This window comes from Rhinatrema bivittatum, chromosome 16, assembly GCF_901001135.1.
Source record: "Rhinatrema bivittatum chromosome 16, aRhiBiv1.1, whole genome shotgun sequence".
Classification (NCBI taxonomy): domain Eukaryota; kingdom Metazoa; phylum Chordata; class Amphibia; order Gymnophiona; family Rhinatrematidae; genus Rhinatrema; species Rhinatrema bivittatum.
Genome location: NC_042630.1, coordinates 59,187,887 through 59,207,242, shown reverse-complemented (window position 1 = coordinate 59,207,242; position 19,356 = coordinate 59,187,887). Strand labels below are relative to the sequence as shown.

Sequence of the window (19,356 nt, the reverse complement as noted above, 5' to 3'; positions counted from 1 at the left end):
ACATCTTACTAACAGCAACATGAAATATCACCTTGAAAGAGAACATAGAGCACTGTTGCTTGCAGAAGAAGCTGGTCCCACCGTGCTGGTGCCCAGGCTTCAAGTAAAGCAACAGGGAAGCAGCCACAGAAGGAAAGTAGTAGTACTAAAGAAGATACAGATTGTGTGCATCTGCAGAAGCAGCAGTCTCCTCTTCCTCATCCCCAGCAGCAGCGGCAAGCTACCATGGAGCAGATGGGGTGGTGTTCTTCTGCAATGTCACAGAGCAGGAAGCAGGCAATGTCTAAAGTGGGTACACGACATATTGCTGTAATGATTGCTTTGGATGATCAGCCACTGCAGATTGTAGAAAATGAGGGATTTAAGCGGATGCTCCATTATTTTGCCCCTTACTACAAACTTCCTTCAAGAAGTACATTTAGCCGTCAGGTGCTTCCTTCCCTATACAGAAAATGTCGTGCTGAAATGCAGATTATGATGGCAAGGGCAAAGGGGAGGAGCATCCATCTCACCACTGATGTTTGGACTAGTATGAATGCAATGCATGCATATTTGTCTCTAACAGCACATTGGTGGCAGCTGGATGAGGCATTAATACCTGTAAGCACTAGCAGCATTGGCAGTGGCAGTGGCAGCAGCTCCAAAAAGGTTTCGCCAGGATACCATTGGGCTTTACTGCATGTTCAAGTGCTAGACAAGAGACATACTTCAGAAAATATCTTACATGCAATTCAGGGGATGATGGAAAAATGGAATGGGCTCCTTAGAAGCAGTGATATGGAATGCTTAAATGGATTTTTCATTACTGACAATGGTTCCAATATTATTAAGGCTCTGGCTGATGGTAGATTCAACGGCATCCGATGCTTTGCACATACCCTGCATCTGATAGTGAGGGATGCTTTGGGGCTTAGTGGCAAGGAAGGTGGTACTACTAGTTGTAGTAGTCAACTCCTGAAGCGGTTGATTGAAAAGTGTCGCAAAATAGCTGGGGCATTTCAATCGTAGTGTAAAAGTGGGAAGCAACTCAGAAAGAGGCAAATAGCAGTTGGCGCACCTTTGCACAACCTTCTTCAGGATGTGCCTACCAGATGGAATTCCACCTATCTTATGTTGGAGAGGTTGTCTGAACAGCAGACACCTCTTCATGATTTGGCAATGGCAACTGAAATTGGATTGGAAAATCCTCTTGGATGTCAGGACTGGACAAACATTGCACACATGGTGCATGTCCTCAAGCCTTTCAAAGTATATACTGATGCATTGAGTTCAGCTAATGCCACTTTGGGTGGTGTCACCCTGTAATAAACTATCTGGAGGAGGTATTAGAGGAATTTCTGCATCATCCAGATTTCTCTAAGGAAGTGTTAATGCTTGTTAAATGCTTAAAGAGCAAGTTCAAAAAAGATTGAAACCTCTCATGCAAAGGGATTGCTATATGTTAGCCACGATGTGTGACCCACGTGTGAAAGGCAGTATTGCTCTCAAGAACAATGCTCTTACACATTGGAAAAAATGTTGATTAAAATGTTGAAAACATAATGTCTAACAGGGTCTGTTCCACTGGTAACGATGAAAAAAGAATTAGTATCATCCTCTCAGTCTCCAACTCCATCCTGCTCAAGTACTAGTATGATCAGCTGCTCCCCTACCCCTTCCATAACACATCAAAATATGAGTTATTCCACATTTATGAACTGCCTGCCATGTCACAAGCAATCGCATCAGCTGGTTGGCAGAAGAGTTACTACTACTGAGTCCTACCTGCAGGAGAAATGTTTCAGAAACTGCATGTTAAGAGTTTTCTGTCTGAGCCAATTCAGAGCATGGACTCAGATCCCTTGAGATATTGGGCACAGAAAGCTTCAATGTGGCCTGATCTTGCAATACTAGCACAGCACTTTCTTTCCTGCCCGCCAACAAGTGTGCAAAGTGAAAGAGTATTTTCAATGACAGGGAAACATAGTGAGTCCACACCGTGCACGTTTGTCTCCAGACTTAGTCGAGCAATTGGTTTTATCAAAACGAACTTTCACAGCTTGGGTATCCGAACTTTCCCTGTGACTGGGAGGAGTGAGCCTCTTGTCGAGGGCCGAGATCCAAGGTCAAGGGGTGGAAGAGAGGCTTGGCTCTATGCAGCTGTGCTCCCCGCATCGCTTGCTGGGGCGCCCGGCCACAAGAGGCAGCAGCGGCCACAACATTGCCGCTGCTGCCTCTTGTGGCCCACAGGAGAAGCCAGTCTGGGAGTCACAAGACATAAACACTCTGTCCTGCTGCGTCTCCAACACAGGCTTCTCACTCCCAGGCTCCTTTCCCCCAGTGTCCACCTCTGAGGCAGGCAAGTCCTCGCTGGGTTCTTCTGCCTCAGCGTCCATCTCCGACAGCATGATGAGTGAATGAAGTATGAAAGAATTTCAGGCCAATACAATATTAAATTGCACTTACAGTGCACAGAGAGGTTGATACTCTAACTAAGTAGCTAGTGGCTGTACTAGTAGTAGCTAGCTACTAGCTAGCTACTAGCTAGCTACTACTAGCTACTGGAATCCAAGTACTAGCTACTACTTGGATATCCAGTTTATATCCAAACTAGTAGCTAGCTACAACTACTAGCTACTAGTTGGATATAAACTGTTACTGTTATATCCACCCTACTGTAACAATATATTGATTAACCAAATATATACAGACACCCTTGAGTGTAATAAAAAGATGAAAACTGAGCACCCAGAAGTTGTACATTTCTGAAGGATTTTTTGTTCATGAGTCTGCTTTCTCCTAGTCCTTCTCCTTACTCCTACTTTAGTATCACAAGCATTACATTTTTTGCTTCAATGGCTGTCTTGGTCATGGAGCAATTTTGGCATTGGACGTGTGAGTCATTGCAGTAGCTTGAGTGCTGCACACAGTGCACAATATTGTATTGGCCAGGTTGAAAGATGTGTGAATGGTCAGTAGCCACGGTTTGAAGCCTTGACGTTGGCGCTACTGCTCACAAGTATACACTTGTGCTAATTCAGCCAGACTGAATGTTGTATGGAAGTGTATGACTAACTTAGTTACTACTACTAAAACAATGAAATGTGTTGGATTAATAGACATAATCCGTACATGTCTGCTCTTGTAATTTAGTAGTACCATACTATATTATTTTGGAATAATTATTATTAGTTAAATGACTAATAAATTAATATATAAAAAAGAACAAGCAAACGTTAAAATGTGTCAACAAATTTATTTTTAACATATAAATTTTACTATTTCACACACCACCAGAGAGTAAACACATTAAAACAAAAACAAAAACAAAAAAAAACCAGGCCAGCAGCCCAGGTCAAGGCGAAATATGATGCCTTGACTTCATGATGTTGCAGCAGGGTCAGGCTCATGTGGAGAGGAGGGTTGCCGCCACTGGAGAAACCTGCTCTGAAGCAGAGGGAACTGGCACCTCCTCCTCATGAGGCATCTCATGAGAAGGAGAAGAACCATTTCCCTCTGCTCCTGAGGGGCCTCCTCCAGGGCTAACAACCTCCTCTCCACATTGCAGACACTGGCCTGCAGCTCTCCGACCTTCTGCTGCAACATCATGTAGTCGGCATCATATTTCGCCTTGAACTGCCGTACTTCCTGCAGGATCTCCTCCAACTTTGAATATTGTGCACAGCAGCACTTACAGGTTGGAGGAGATCCTGGAGGAAGTACGGCAGTGCTGGTGCTGGTGCTGGCACTGGCGCTGGCGCTGGTGGTGGTGCTGGCACTGGCACTGGCGCTGGTGCTGGTGCTGGTGCTGGTGGCAGTGGTGGGCCGCTGTGTATTCGCAGGCTTTTCTTGGCCTGTAAAGAAATTAAAAAAAAAAAAAAAATTCAACATGAGACACAGAACTATACATTATACATACATTACATAGTCAGATATGACAAATAAAAAAGCAAATACTACTGGATGCGTGTGAGCAAGTTTATAAAATAATCTACCCCTTATTTAGTTTATTGACCTTGAGGATTATAGAAAAATGAGGAGTCCATTGCAGGGGAGAAGGAGTGAGGGGAGAGTGGAGGGATATCAAATCTATCAACATAGATTAGAGAGAATACATAATTTGAAGGATTGGAAGGAGAAATAATAGTCAATCTCAGGTTACACAGAATATGATGGTAGGAGATACACTACAAACCTCTTCTTTTTTTTCACCTTCAATTCTTTAGTTTACTATCATAGCCACTCAGTGACATTTAATATATACAAATAAATAAATACACACATCCCCCCATTCCCAATCCCCAGCCACTATAACTGACTGATATAAAAAAAAAAAGATTTTGTTTTTCAGCCTCAGATAATATATAGTACTACTGTACTGGCCGTGCCAAGATATATTATTTCCTACCTAGACCACTACTTGTCGACGTTGCTGACTCCGTCCTCCTCTGGTGACTAGGCCCAGGAAGCCCCGCCTCGTCCCTGCCTGGGTGTGGTTCTGTACAAGACAAATCAAAATTCAGAGAACAACAGTTAGAATTTTAAAAACAAGAATGAGATCAGACACAATGATTCATTCACTGTTATATTAAAGAAACATTTTTAAACACAAATTCCATTACAATTAATTGAATAGTTGTGTAATGTGTGTTGTTCTTGTGTAGTATTCTGAAAACAACTTACCAGGCACGGAACGGGGCAAGGTTCGGCGGATCTCCTCGAGCCACCTACCCTCGTGCAATCGCAGATGGCGACCTGAAAATTAGAGGAATATACAGGAAAAAGAATAACATTGATTAATTTTTACAACATGCCCATGTTTTGCCTTGACCTACTAGATTATTTTTTATGCAACATACAAAAGTTAGTTATACATAAATACTATTTTATTTATATTTCAATGTGGCTTTCAAAAAAATCACAAATACCACCATTTCAAAAAGATAAATATAAATATCAATAATATACCACACATAATTTATTTCCTTTGTAGTCGTTATTAAGTATTAATACTAGTATAGTATAGGGTAAGGGTGGTACACTAGTAGCTAGCTAGCTAGTAGCTAGCTACTAGTATTTCTGTTTTTTTAAAATATATTTACTTAACATTATAACTTTTATTACTTATAGTAGTTAATTATTACATTATAATTATATAACTCACTGTATGCTACTAGTAGCTACTGTAGCTAGTATTACTATCATACTCTATTTAATTTTCAATGACAAAATAATATACATAATTTATAATTGAATAATATGATCAACATTATTATTTCTCACCTTTCTTTTGAGGTCTTCCACCTCACGAGGGTAGGAGGCCCGCCGGCAAAACTCCTCCTGGAGAGAGGCCCAGGCAGCAGTCTCCCTTTGCAGGTTAGGCCTGCTGACTGGGGGGGTGTATAGGTTCCTCTCATCCAGGAGCATGAGCCGGGCCAGGAGGTCCACGTCGGCCTGGGTAAAGCGGGGCTTCCTGGACCTTGCTGCCACCTTGGAGGAGGACGGTGGGGAGGAGTCAGAACTCCCTCCCCCTGTCACCACCAGACTCCCTTTCACGTTCCATCCTACCATGAGAAAATAAAAAAGGAGATGAAAAAAAGTATGTGCTATAGGACAGCTGTTTGTTCAGAAGCTCACACACTAAGGCAGGGAGGGGCTAGGCAGCTCCCCCCTGTCTGTGAAACCAGCCCTCAGCCCTCACCCTCACAGTGACAGTACACTATTCAGTTCAGTGGCTGGGACATGGGGGGAGGGGAGGAGTGAGGGTCAGGCAGCTGAGCTCCCCCCCCCCCCCCCCCTGTCTGTGAAGCCAGCCAGCCTCTCACTACGTAATGCAGGCAGGGAGGGAGCTGTCTCAGCCCTCACCCTCACAGTGATAGTACACTATTCAGTTCAGTGGCTGGGACATGGGGGTGGGGAGGAGTGAGGGTCAGGCAGCTGAGCTCCCCCCCCCTGTCTGTGAAGCCAGCCAGCCTCTCACTACGTAATGCAGGCAGGGAGGGAGCTGTCTCAGCCCTCACCCTCACAGTGACAGTACACTATTCAGTTCAGTGGCTGGGACATGGGGGGAGGGGAGGAGTGAGGGTCAGGCAGCTGAGCTCCCCCCCCCCTGTCTGTGAAGCCAGCCAGCCTCTCACTACGTAATGCAGGCAGGGAGGGAGCTGTCTCAGCCCTCACCCTCACAGTGACAGTACACTATTCAGTTCAGTGGCTGGGACATGGGGGGAGGGGAGGAGTGAGGGTCAGGCAGCTGAGCTCCCCCCCCCCCCCCTGTCTGTGAAGCCAGCCAGCCTCTCATGCAGGGAGGGAGCTGTCTGACACTGACAATCTCTGTTAAACTTTTTTTTCACTAAATTAGCATAAAATTAAATGAAGTACTTTTGTGTGTTAAACTTTTAATTTCCCCTAATGTAAGTAACTTCATTTAATATTATTTTTATATTATTTTATGCTACTTCACCGAAAAAAAAGTGCATTAACTATTTAACTTAACCAACTAACTAATAGTAAAGTAATACTGTATAAAAACTAAAACAAAATCTTATATATTTATTATATTATACACTTACAGTGGTAAAGTTGAAGTTGATGATAAATGTGTTCTCTTACTGTGCACACTGCTCAGCTCACGTCACTAGTCCTCACTACTGCTGCTGCTTGTGCTCTCTGTCTCAGTCAGACAGCACGTAGTAAGAAAATAATTATTAGTGTGTGTATTTTAAGCAAAATGGCCTCTGGGGACCTCACAGAGCATGCTCAAGGTAGCACGCACTAATCCGCGTTTGTGCGCACTACCCAGCGGTAGTGCGCACAAACTACGGATGAGTTAAAATACTGATTCTACATTCCCATTGGCTGTTTTCCAGGTGGTGCGAACCAGTGGGAGCCCAGAACCGTACATTTAGCTAACGAACTCCTTAAAAATTGATACGTTTTACTTAAAAGTTGCAATTTTTGGTAGTGCACACTAGCATTAGGTAGTGCGCACTAACCGGAACCTTGGGCGCACTAACCCCGGTAGTGCGCACTACCTACGGATGAGTTAAAATACTGATTCTACATTCCCATTGGCTGTTTTCCAGGTGGTGCGAACCAGTGGGAGCCCAGAACCGTACATTTAGCTAACGAACTCCTTAAAAATTGATACGTTTTACTTAAAAGTTGCAATTTTTGGTAGTGCGCACTAGCATTAGGTAGTGCGCACTAACCAGAACCTTGGGCGCACTAACCTCGTTAGTGCGCACTAACTCCGTTCGTTAAAAAAAAACAAAAACCACACGCGAAAAACTAAACTTTTAAACGAATCGGTCGACCGAAGCCTGACCCGATTCCTAAACACGAAGCACATCTCTAATAGCTATACCTTTTAAAATTTGTTTAAACCGTTTATTAGTTATAGATGTTCTCCTGTAATATATAATAGGGATGTGAATCATTTTTTGACAATTTAAAATATCATCTGATATTTTTTAAATCGTCAAAAATCGTTAATGAGTGCGATACAATAGAAATTCCCCCGATTTATCATGAAAAATCGTTAATCGGGTTTGTGTCCACTAACGGGAGTTATTTGTGGGGAGGGCTGGAAAACCAGCACACCAAAACAACCCTTAAACCCACCCTGACCCTTTAAAACTGACCCCTTAGCCTTCCCCACCCTCCCGACCACCCAAAAAATGTTTTAAAATTACCTGGTGGTCCAGTGGGGGCACCAGGACCGATCGCCCACTCTCGGGCCATCGGCTGCCACTAATAAAAATGGTGCCGATGGCCTGATAAAAATAAACCCACCCCAACCCTTTAAAACTGACCCCTTAGCCTCCCCCACCCTCCCAACCCCCCAAAAACATTTTAAAATTACCTGGTGGTCCAGTGGGGGCACCGGGACCGAGTGAAATCCTTGACACTCATCAATTTGGCTTTCACAAAGCTCTCAATACTGAATATTTACTTCTTTCTCTTGACACTATTAGAAGAGGCATTGACAATGGCCATCAATACATACTTATTTCATTAGACATTTCCTCGGAGTTGACACCATGGACCACAATATTTTATTGTACCTCCTGCAAGAATTGGTTTATGTGGCACAGTATTCAATTGGTTTCATTTCTTACCTCACTAATTGCTCTCAACAAGCTAAAATTGCCACCTCCCTCTCATATATCTCTCAAATCAAAATCAGTTTTCTCAAGGTTCTGCACTTTTATCTGTGCTTTTCAATATCTATCTAGCATCCATATGCAAGATTCTCTCAAATTTGACTGATGTTTATAAACTCTATGCAGATGATATTCAATTTCTCATCTGCATTCGTCCATCCATGAACAACACTATTGATCATCTTAACATTTGCTTTCCTCAATAAAATCCTGGTTGGATCACAACAAATTATTGTTAAACATGTCAAAAACGTAATTCCTAGTATTCTTCAGTCCTTACACCCAGATATCACAGACCACCATTTCCAACAACACTGCAACATTTACCATTAGTAAACAAATTAAAAGTTTAGGTGTTTTTCTAGATAGCACTCTGTCTTTCAAACCGTAAATTAAGTACGTTGTCAAACAGGGTTTTTTAAGACTTAGGTTACTTCCTGGCTTAAAAAAACTTCTGCTTAAAAAACTTCTCTTCACTGATGAATTTCATATTGTTCTTCAGGCTTCTTTATTCCCAATTATTGACTATTGTAATGTTTTATACATTGGTCTTCCTGCTGTGACTTTACGACCTATCCAACTCAATCAGCTCGGCTGCATGACTCCAGTCTGACACAAAACTCTTAGATCGCATTACACCAACTCTAATTCATCTTCATTGGCTATCCATATCCAAATGCATCAAATATAAACTGGGAATGATAATATATAAACTTCTGAATGATGTCTCTTGTCCATGGGCCAACTCCTTACTCAAATTTTACCAGCCCACTTATTCTCTACGCATATCACAACACCTCCTTCTCAAAGTCCCCTTGCCAAAAGCAGCACATCTTTATATTACATGTGAATGCTACTTCTCCATTGCTGGATCTATGTTTTGGAATCTACTCCCACTCGAAATATGAAAATGTGATTCTCTTAAAAAGTTAAAAGGTCTTCTCAAGACCCATTTGTTTAAATCTGCCTATTTTTGAGTTTTATGATTTGAAACAGCATTTTAATTTGCTATTCTTTTATGCTTTTTAATGTAATTTGTTTTCTTTTTATTGTCAATTATTTTATGTTTTCATTGTTTCATTTTATGTGTTTCATTGTTAACTGCCTAGACCATTCTGTGTTAGGTGGTCTATAAACCTAATGAATGTAAATGTGTGTAACTGTCGAAGAAGTGTCTTATCAAGTATGTTGGAGGTGGGCTTCCAAGTGTTCTTATCGGGCCCGAAACCCTCCCAAACAATTAGGTATTCCCACCTTCTGTGATGGCATCACACGTTCAGGATTTCCTTTGCTTGATAGATCTGTTCTTCCTCTGCTGACAGGTCCTGGGGTTCTGGAGGCTCCCATTGAGGCCAGGAGGATACTAGAGGCTTAAGGAGTGACACATGAAATGTATTGTGCATTCTTAAAGAAGAAGGCAGTCTCAGGCAGTAAGTAACTGGACTGATTCGTTCAATGATGGAAAAGTGACCAATGCATCGGGGGACTAGCCTCATCGAAGACAAATGTGGCAAGTGCTAAGCCACACCCGGTCTCCGGATTTGAAGAGGTGTGTGGGTTACCGATGCTTGTTGGCAGCCTTCCTCGCTTTCTTTGACGCCCGCTGAAGGTGGTCTTGTGTGCTAGTCCAGAGAGTGAGCAGCTGCTGGGTGGTGAGCTGCACCGCCAGAGAAGGTACCAAAAGAGGCGTAGGAAGCAGCGGGCCTGGTTGTCTCCCAAAGACCACTAGGAAAGGTGAAGAGCCAGTTTCTGAGTGGGTATGACAATTGTGTGACAACTAGGCCCAGGGAAGTAGAGAGGCCCAGTCGTCTTACCTGCTCTTTACAAAGGAGTGAAGGAAGGTCTTTAAAGTTTGGGCTGGTGTGTTCAGCTTGGATGTTGCCCAGTGAGTGGAATGCTGAGGTGAAGTCAAGCTGAATCCCAAACTTCTTACACAAAGATCGCCAACAGTTTGCTGTGAACATGGAGTCCGCAGTCCGATGCTATGTGCTGTGAAGGTCCATGTAGGCGAAAGATATGTTGGGTAAAAGCTGGGCTAGCTCCAGTGCTGAGGGCAGTTTAGGAAGAGCGGTGAAGTGGGCCATCTTTGAAAACTATTCATGATCACCCAAATGATGTGGTGGCTAATTGAAGGAGGCAGATCCACCATGAAGTCCGTGGAGAGGTGGGTCCATGGCTCCTTAGGGACAGGAAGTGGCTGGAGAGACCCCATGGTTGCCAGGTAAGGGCTTCTGTCGGCTGCAAGATGGACAGGAATCAACTTATGCCCTAACATCCCATTTCACCTGGGGCCACCAATAATAGTGTTGCAAACAACTCCAGCGTACAAGCTCTTCCCGGGTGTCTAGAGGTGAGGGAATCATGAGCCCAGGCCAAGACCTTCTGTCTGAGTTGAAGACATACCATCATCTTCCCTGAAGGAGTGGACTGAGTGGCAGCCAGAATAACTCTGGCTGGGTCAATGATATACTGAGGAACTGATGGTGAATCCTCCATCTCAAAAGCTCTAGAGAGAGCATCAGCCCAAGTGTTCTTGGAGGCCGGTCTGTAGCATAGGGAAAAGTTGAAACTGCTAAAGAATAATGACCTGCGGTATAACAACACACGGGTAAACCTAACAACTCTTCTTTAACCAATTATGTCATAAAACACAACAAGAAGAAGAAATACATTTACTGTACTTTTTACATTTATTTAATTTAGCATATATTAAACATCCTAACTAACATTTAAAATCTCTCTAACTCACACATACTTTCCCACACACATATCATATTAAAATCAAAACTATATATTTCTATGATTTCCACCAAATGTATTATGATATCAATCACTAAAATTTAAGTACATTTACATTAATACATTAATTCATAATAATTATCAACACATGTTAAGTGATGATGACTTTCCGTGAATCAAATGATGACAATCCTTAGATCCAAAAGATGACAGTCCATAAATCCTACAAAGATCTTTGTTTCGCCCCTTTTTTTAGTAAAGGGCTTCCTCAGGGACGGACTTTATCTCACATGAAGAGAAAATTTCTAATTACACCCCAATTCGATCCACTAACACTTCTGAACCGTATAATTTCATCACGATCAAAACGATCCTTCAATTTCATAAAGCAATTCTAAAACAATAATTATAATCAAACATTAGAAATGTGTACTGTATTTAACAAAAATGCACAACTAAATCCACTCTATATACTTCATCACCTACCTCAAAATACCAAACGGCGTACTCAGGAATCACACAATAAAGGCTCCATTCAACACACTGACCCACTCAAGCTCTTATTTTCACTAGCCTTGACTACTCAACTCACTCCTGATAGGTCTACCTAAAGTGGCCTTAAAGCCACTCCAATTACTACAGAATGCTGCAGCTAAGAGTTCTATCTGGCAAAAAAAAATCAGACAGCATCCATACAAGTGCAAGAAGTGAATAAATTCCTGGTTCAATTTTTGGTAATGATATTCTTATTATCAGGGTTACCGCTTAGCGGGTCGGGTGAGCAGAAGCGTATTCAGTGTAATATCAGCACGTCATGACGCCCATGGGTATACCCAGCTGCAGTCTCCTTATAAGGTAAATGACGTCGGCACCCACAGACCGACATTGATTGGGCAATAGAGCTGTAAACAATTGTAAGTGATTTTCTCTGACGTTCAAGGGTTACCGCTCAGCGGGTCTGGTGAGCAGAAGCGTATTCAGTAATAATATTAGCACGTCATGACGTCCATGGGTATACCCAGCTGCAGTCTCCTTATAAGGTCAATGACGTTGGCACCACAGGCCGACATTGATTGGGCAATAGAGCTGTAAACAATTGTAAGTGATTTTCGCGCTCATTGATAGCATTTTTAAACCTAGTGGTAAGCCGCAGTACGTGCACTCCAACTAAAATTTATGTCAGACTGATACAGGTACGTTCAAAAAACATTGTATATATATGCATTATATTTGTGCGCCTCCCTGTTATAGTCTGCTCGGTACTAATTTCCTTCCTGGTATTTTTGAATGTTTGCGCTTTTTCAGATTCATGTTAAAATTATTCCCCCTGGAGGCAGCCGGGTGGCAAAACACGGGATCGTGTTGGGGGACCTGCATTTAAAGCCTGTATCACAAATAAGGAGTTGCCGAAATAAATAAAAAGAATATCATTACCAAAAATTGAACCAGGAATTTATTCACTTCTTGCACTTGTATGGATGCTGATTATTGAGAGTGCAAGCAACTCGGTGTGTTGTTAAAAAAAAATCAGACCACATCACCCCCATGCTCTACAGTCTACACTGGCTACCGGTAGAAAAAAAATTGAATTCAAAACACTAACCATCCTACACAATGCAATATACAAAGCAGACAACACTGCCCTAGATAACGTCATACATATACACAGATCTCAACATACGACAAGAACAGCAAGTAAATTACATCTAGTCATACCATCACTTCCATTAGCCAAGCTATCCACCACAAGAAACAGAGCCTGTTAGATTCGTGGACCCTTGGGCCGACCGGAACCAAAGGATGAACTGCTGAGAGAGGTTGCAGCAGTGGTCCCGACTGGGAGGTGGCAAGGACGGACTCGTGGATGGCCCGAAGGAAGAACCAAGGAAGCCCTATGCGACCAAGGACTTTGGCGAGGAAGAAGGGGACGGTGGAACTGGTGCAGTGGTGTGAAGATCTTCGCCCTGGAAGCCGATCCTCCCCCTAGAGGAGCTCATAGGAGTCCGGCCGCTGGGACTTAGGAGATTCACCCTGGAAGCCGGAGTCCCCCCAGGAGGAGCCCGTAGGAACCCGGCCGCTGGGACTTAGGAGGGCCCGCGGGGGCCGAGTCAGACGGAGTCCAAGGTCGAGTGCCAGAGGGTCGTCGCTCACCAGTCCAGAGTCATGTGCCAAAGAATCGTCGCTTGCCAAACCAGAGTCGTGTGCCAGAGAATCGTCGCTTGCCAGTTCAGAGCCAGGAACCAAGGGAATCACCGTAAGCCAGTCCGAGGTCAAAAGCCAGAGAGTCACCGTAAGCCAGTCCAGGGTCAGGAGCCAGAGGATCACTGCAAGCCAGTCCGAAGTCAAAAGCCAAGCGGAGACCAAGACGACACAGGAACGCAGCAACTGGAGACAGGAACACCTGGGAACCTCGTTGCAAGGCAGAGAAGAGGAGCAACTGCAGGGCTTAAATAGCCCTGCAGCGTCTGATGTCATCGGAGGCAGTCCCCGGCCTTTCCCGCGCTGGCCCCTTTAAGAGGGAAGCTCAGCCGCCCGCGCGCGACTAGGGGGCGGAGCCAGCCGCATCGAGGCGCCGTCTGCTCCTCCGGAGCAGGAGCACGGCGTTAGAGGCCCGTGCAGGGCAGAGCGAGTGGGAGTGGGCCTGGGTCGCCCTCGGATGCGTGCAGACCCCGGGACCGGCCCGGGGACGGGTCTGGGCTGCGCCACGGGTGAGTGCCGACCCCGGGGCCGACCCGGGGTCGCAACAGAGCCATTTCCATTGCTGGTCCGAAATTATGGAACTCACTACCAGAACACCTGAGCTCACAAAACAACATTAAATCATTTGAAAAAGAGCTCAAAACATGGATATTTAGTCAAACATTTAAGGATGGTATTGGTTAATATCACATAACATATCTAATAAATAACCCTCAAAGAGATGCAAGGTTACTCCTAAGCCTACTACATAGAAAATTGCAAGTTAGAATTGTTTAAAAAAAAATTTATTGATCATTCCCCTAGTGTGATAACACCATATACAAACATGGTTTAATCAAAGATACACCCTATATATATATATATATATATACCCTGTTTTATAAAAGTAGATAGCAAATGTACTAAGTAGTTTTTGGTTCTCAGTTACTGTTATATGTACTAAGTTATTGTATGTATTAAGTTGTTGTATATGTAAATCGGAGTGAAGGCAGATAGCTATACTTCGGTATAAAAAAACCTCTTAAAATAGATAGATAAATAAATAAAGATGTATCCGCAACTCTACCACCAATTCCATAATTAATTCTGTGAAGACAGAAAAATAACACACCAAATACACTTCACAACTACTTCAGGGAATTTATTTCAAAGGACCACCAAAGGTGTGGGTAAGTGTGTTGGATACTATCTAGTTATTATTGGTTTGTGTTTCAGAACATTGGAATTTGAGATAGAAGGGTAATATAAGGGTATAGTGAATGCACTTCCCCCTGAATGTATATTGTTGTTCGCTGAAAAACAGATGATATGGACATTACTATGAATTGAGGTCAGTATTATCATATTCTCTTTTTTATGTGGTGATCCTTTGAAATAAATCGAGTTAGCAAGGGGGATAACTCTCTCTCTGCTGCTCTGCCTCCTCAAACTTACCATTGGGTACCCGCTCCTCGGGGGCCCCGCTCTCTTCTTGATTTCAGATTGCTAAAACAGGATCCGGTACTCGCTCCTCGAGGGCCTATGTCCCTGAATGCTCAGAAGACTCCTTACTGCCTGGAAGCAATCGCAGACGTGAACACAGTGAGTTCTATTACAGATAGGAACCGGTACTCGCTGCACGAGGGCCCATGTTCCTAAAACCCTTCAAAACTCTCTTCTATCTTAGAAGCTATCACATACCTATATCTTGGTGAATTACTAATACAGATTGCAGATAGGACCGGTACTCGCTCCACGAGGGCCTATGTTCCTAAAACTCTCCAAAAGACTTTCTTCTAGTCCAGAAGCCATCTCATACACAGATATTGTGAGTTCTCATTCCAGACTGCATATAGAAACCAGGTACTCGACTACGGCTCCTGTTCCTGAATATACTGAAGACTCTCTGTTGCATAGAAGTCATTACAGATATTTACAATTGTGAGTGTATCATCTACTACGGGTTATGTATCCAGCATACCCTGTCTACTCACTACCTATAGTCCTCTCTTTACAGCTCAGCAACCCAGAGATCGCAATTCCAGTATCTGAGGGACTTCAGCCCTGCTGTGCACATCAGCTCACTACTGCCACCTCTGGTGGTTCTACTTCCTGTCTAATAAAGAACTATCTGTGTTAGTCTCCATACTCTAGCCTAGCAGGTGGTCCCTTTCATGATATCCTCCTGGGGGCGCTGTCATCTGCCATTGGCCCAAGGATTCACCTTTATATTACAGTGTTCATTCCTTACACTACTAGAGCAGTATCATAACAGACTGCCACACTGTGGGGAGCCAACCCATAACTGATCACTAACTCCGTCTACGGAGTACAAACAGTCTGCTAACTCCTCCCCTCTGGGGAAGCAGATCCATAACAGATTGCTAGCTCCCTAGCGGAACTATAACAGATTGATAACTCCTTAGCAGAATTACAAAACATGCCTAGATCTCTTTTCCTGGATGTTAACTCCTAAGCTAGAACCTAACATTGTGTAACTACAGCAAGGGTTAATTTTCCCTATATGCATCACTTTCCACTTGTCCACATTAAATTTTAACTGCCATTTGGAAGCACAATCTTCCAGTCTCAAAGGGTCCTCTTGCAATTCATCGCAATCAGTTTGAGATTTAACTATTCTGCATATTTTTGTGTCATCCACAAATTTGATCACTTCACTCATTGTACCCCTTTCCCAGAACATTTATAAATATATTAAAAAGCACTGGTCCAAGTAGAGATCCCAGAGGCACTCCACTGTTTACCTCTGAAAACAGACCATTTAATCCCATATTCTTTGCTTCCTGTCTTTCAACCAGCTTGCAATCCATAAAAGGACATTGCCTCCTATGCCATGACGTTTTAGTTTTCTTCAAAGCCTCTCATGTGGGACTTTGTTGAATGCCTTCCGAAAATCCAAATACATCTCATCTACTGGTTCACCTTTGTCCCACATGTTTATTCACCCCTTCAACAAAATGTAGGAGATTTGTGAGGTAAGACCTTAATTGGGTAAATCCATGTTGGCTGTATCCCATCAAACAATGTCTATCTAAATGTTTTGTGATTTTATTTTATAACCGTTTCTATGATTTTTCCCAGCACTGAAGTCAGACTCACAGCTTCTATTCCTGGATCAGCTCTGGATCCATTTTTAAATATGGGGGTTACATTGGCCATCTTCCAATGCTCAGGTACAATGGATGATTTAACAATAGGTTACAAATTAAGGGGTAGATTTTCAAACGAGCGCGAACAGCCTACTTTTGTTTGCGCTCCAGGCGCAAACAAAAGTACGCTGGATTTTAGTAGATACGCGCATAGTCGCGCGTATCGGCTAAAATCCTGGATCGGCGCGCGCAAGGCTATCGATTTCGTATAGCCTGCGCGCGCCGAGCCGCGCAGCCTACCCCCGTTCCCTCCTAGGCCGCTCCGAAATCGGAGCGGCCTAGAAGGGAACTTTCCTTTGCCCTCCCCTCACCTTCCCCTCCCTTCCCCTACCTAACCCACCCGCCCGGCCCTGTCTAAACCCCGATCCTACCTTTGTCGGGGGATCCCCGCGCGCGAGCGGGACCCCTGCGCGCCGGGCCGCGACCTGGGGGCGGGTACGGAGGGCGAGGCCACGCCCCCGGGGCGTGGCCACGCCCCCGTACCCGCCCCCAAAACGCTGCCGGCACGCCCCCGAAACGCCGCGCGATCCGGCCCCGCCTCCCGACACGCCCACTCCGAAAACCCCGGGACTTACGCGAGTCCCGGGGTTGTGCGCGCGCCGGTGAGCCTATGTAAAATAGGCTCACCGGCGCGCAGGGCCCTGCTCGCGTAAATCCGCCCGGTTTGGGCGGATTTACGCGAGCAGGGCTCTGAAAATCCGCCCCTAATTGAAATAGCTCTAACAATTCATTTTTTAGTTCTTTCACAAATTTGTAGACGTATAATATTTTATTTCCTTCCTCCTCTTACTGATTATTAATCTTTGATGTTGTGTTGTGCTGGTGGTGGACCCTTGGCCTGAGTTGGGGTTGATGCTACCTGTAGAGCAGCCCCATGGGTCCCCACCATTGGGAGGAGGAGCAGCTTGGGAGATGAAGGCCGACTGGAGCTGCGCCAATATCAGTCCTTGTTCCCCACAGGTTAAGCCATTGGGTGCCAGGGCCAGCTGGTCTTAGTCAGGCCTCTGTCAGATGACTCCCAGTGGGTGTTCAAAGTAGGCAACCAGGGACCAGCAGAGGTATCAGAGGGACCCAGATAGGTCTGGATGAGGCACAGATCCAGAGGCCTGGGCGGCAATGATGGGCCAGAGAAAAAGAGTAGATGATGCTCGAGGAACAGAAGGCTGAAGCCTAACAAGGCCAAGTCCAAGGAGATACCAGAGGGAAGGTCAGGAGCAGACTGGAGTTGGGTTAGGTGGAAGAGCTAGGCGAGGTACAGTGGAGCAATGGTCAAAGCCAGGAATCAATCCAGAGCATAATCTAGTGAAGCAAGGGTCAAAGCCAATAGTCAGTCCAGAGCATAGTCTAATGAAGCAAGGGTCAAGGCCAGTAGTCAGTCCAGAGTGTAGTCCAACGAAGCAAGGTTCAAAGCTAATAATCAGTCCTGAGCGTGGTCCAACAAAGCAAGGGTAAAAGCCAGTAATCAGTCTGAGGCAATGGCTACATAGGAACCAGGAATAGAGTCAGGAACATGAACCAGGAACAAAGTCTAGAACAGGAACCAGGAATAAAGTCAGAGAATGGAATGAGCATGAAGCACATGAATAACATGGAGACCTGTTGCCAAGGCAAGGAATGAGTGACGGACCCTGCCTTAAATTGCAGGGCCAGATGATGTCATTAACCGGGGCCGCAGGTTAGATTCCCACCACGGCCTCTTTAAAGGCTGATGAGGCGCGCGTGTGCCTAGGAGGAGGCAGGATTCTGGATGGTGGCGGCTCCCTGCAGCACATGTGGGGAGACCCGCCAGGAGCCGGAGAGAGCCATTGAGGAATTGGGAGCACCGGAGGAGGCAGCGGGGGTGCGGGAGACCACCGCCAGTGAGGACGGGCCAGGTCTGGGAGCCTTGCGCTGGAGATGAGTAGACCCGGTCGTGGGCCTATCACTTATTATTATTATTTGCTAATCTAGATAGTACCTGGAATGTTTGCTAGTGCATCCATAAAAGGGACTCTTAGTGGCAACTTTTTGAAGATGGGTTATTAATTATAAGGTTTTTCCTTTGTATTAATACATGAAATGTTTTGTTTTCTATCATGTAATATTGATTAAAACTGAATAAATATAAAGTTAATAAAAAGTATGAACATATATTTACATTAAACAATTATGTGGTCATTTTATCAGGTGTAACTTGGCTGGGAAGATTTAATGGGATAATATTCAAAGCAGACTTACTGCTTAAATCTTCTATAGAAAGGTGTGTAGTTCGTTTGATGATTTTATTATCTGTGATGTTACCAAATTACCCCATAGTATTTGTAACCTCTTCTGTTCTTTAACTTCCCTGCATTTCACTACATTTATGAGATTTAAATGATGCTGTCTTGCTGTATCTTTTTCTTTTGTTGCTAATGGCATAAACAAATCTTGATATATAACTATTTCAAAAGTTTAAAGGAATATGTAATTCAGTTGAAATCTTTTGACATTTAAAAAGTGCATCATAGATTATAAAATGCTAGAAATGGAAAACAAAATCTCTTCGCCCTACCTGAGGAAATCTGTAAATCCCTGTGATTTGTGCTGTTGAATAGGATGGAGAAGACATCACATGTCCAATGAAAGCCACGACTCTGTCCCTCTGAGAACAGCTGTAATTGGGAACTGCATCCTTCTTGGCAGATAATATTCTCAGTGTGTTTAGGACTGAAATTTTGTCACTTATGCAGCCATCGTACATCAGGAATCCCAGAGTAATGTTGGGTAAAATGTCTGTGCTATTGTTGATCTCCTCAATGGCAAAAGCAAAGGCCAGCAGGTGTCGTACATTATTAGCACACATTCTGTAGGAATATTAGTATTGTCAGTAATTGCACAACAATGCATGCATCTTATAATACATTATACTCAGTTCTAGAAATCTTTTTTCATTGCACCTTTTCTATTTCCGCAGAAAATATGCTCTTTAATTAATTGACATTCTAAAAGGAATGTGGAACTGTGTTTGAAGAGTTTTGTAACCTTTCCCAAGAGAGCTCCATTCTCTGGCTGTTTTAGGTAATGTATTTCACATTCCTCCTTTGTAATGTATTCCATTCATTTCTATCCTTCTAGTTTCCTGGCTCTATTTCTAACCACACACACAT

The 19,356-nt window shown here is 43.9% G+C and overlaps 1 protein-coding gene across 1 annotated transcript in view; it reads right to left on the bottom strand.

Annotated features, from left to right (window-relative positions):
* LOC115077730 (vomeronasal type-2 receptor 26-like) overlaps positions 1-19,052 on the bottom strand; it is a 103,805-nt gene extending 84,753 nt beyond the window's left edge. Inside the window, exon 1 of the mRNA XM_029580017.1 lies at positions 18,762-19,052. Within this exon, the coding sequence (XP_029435877.1) occupies positions 18,762-19,052 (291 nt within the window). The remainder of the gene's footprint in view (positions 1-18,761) is intronic.
* Positions 19,053-19,356: the final 304 nt, after the last annotated feature.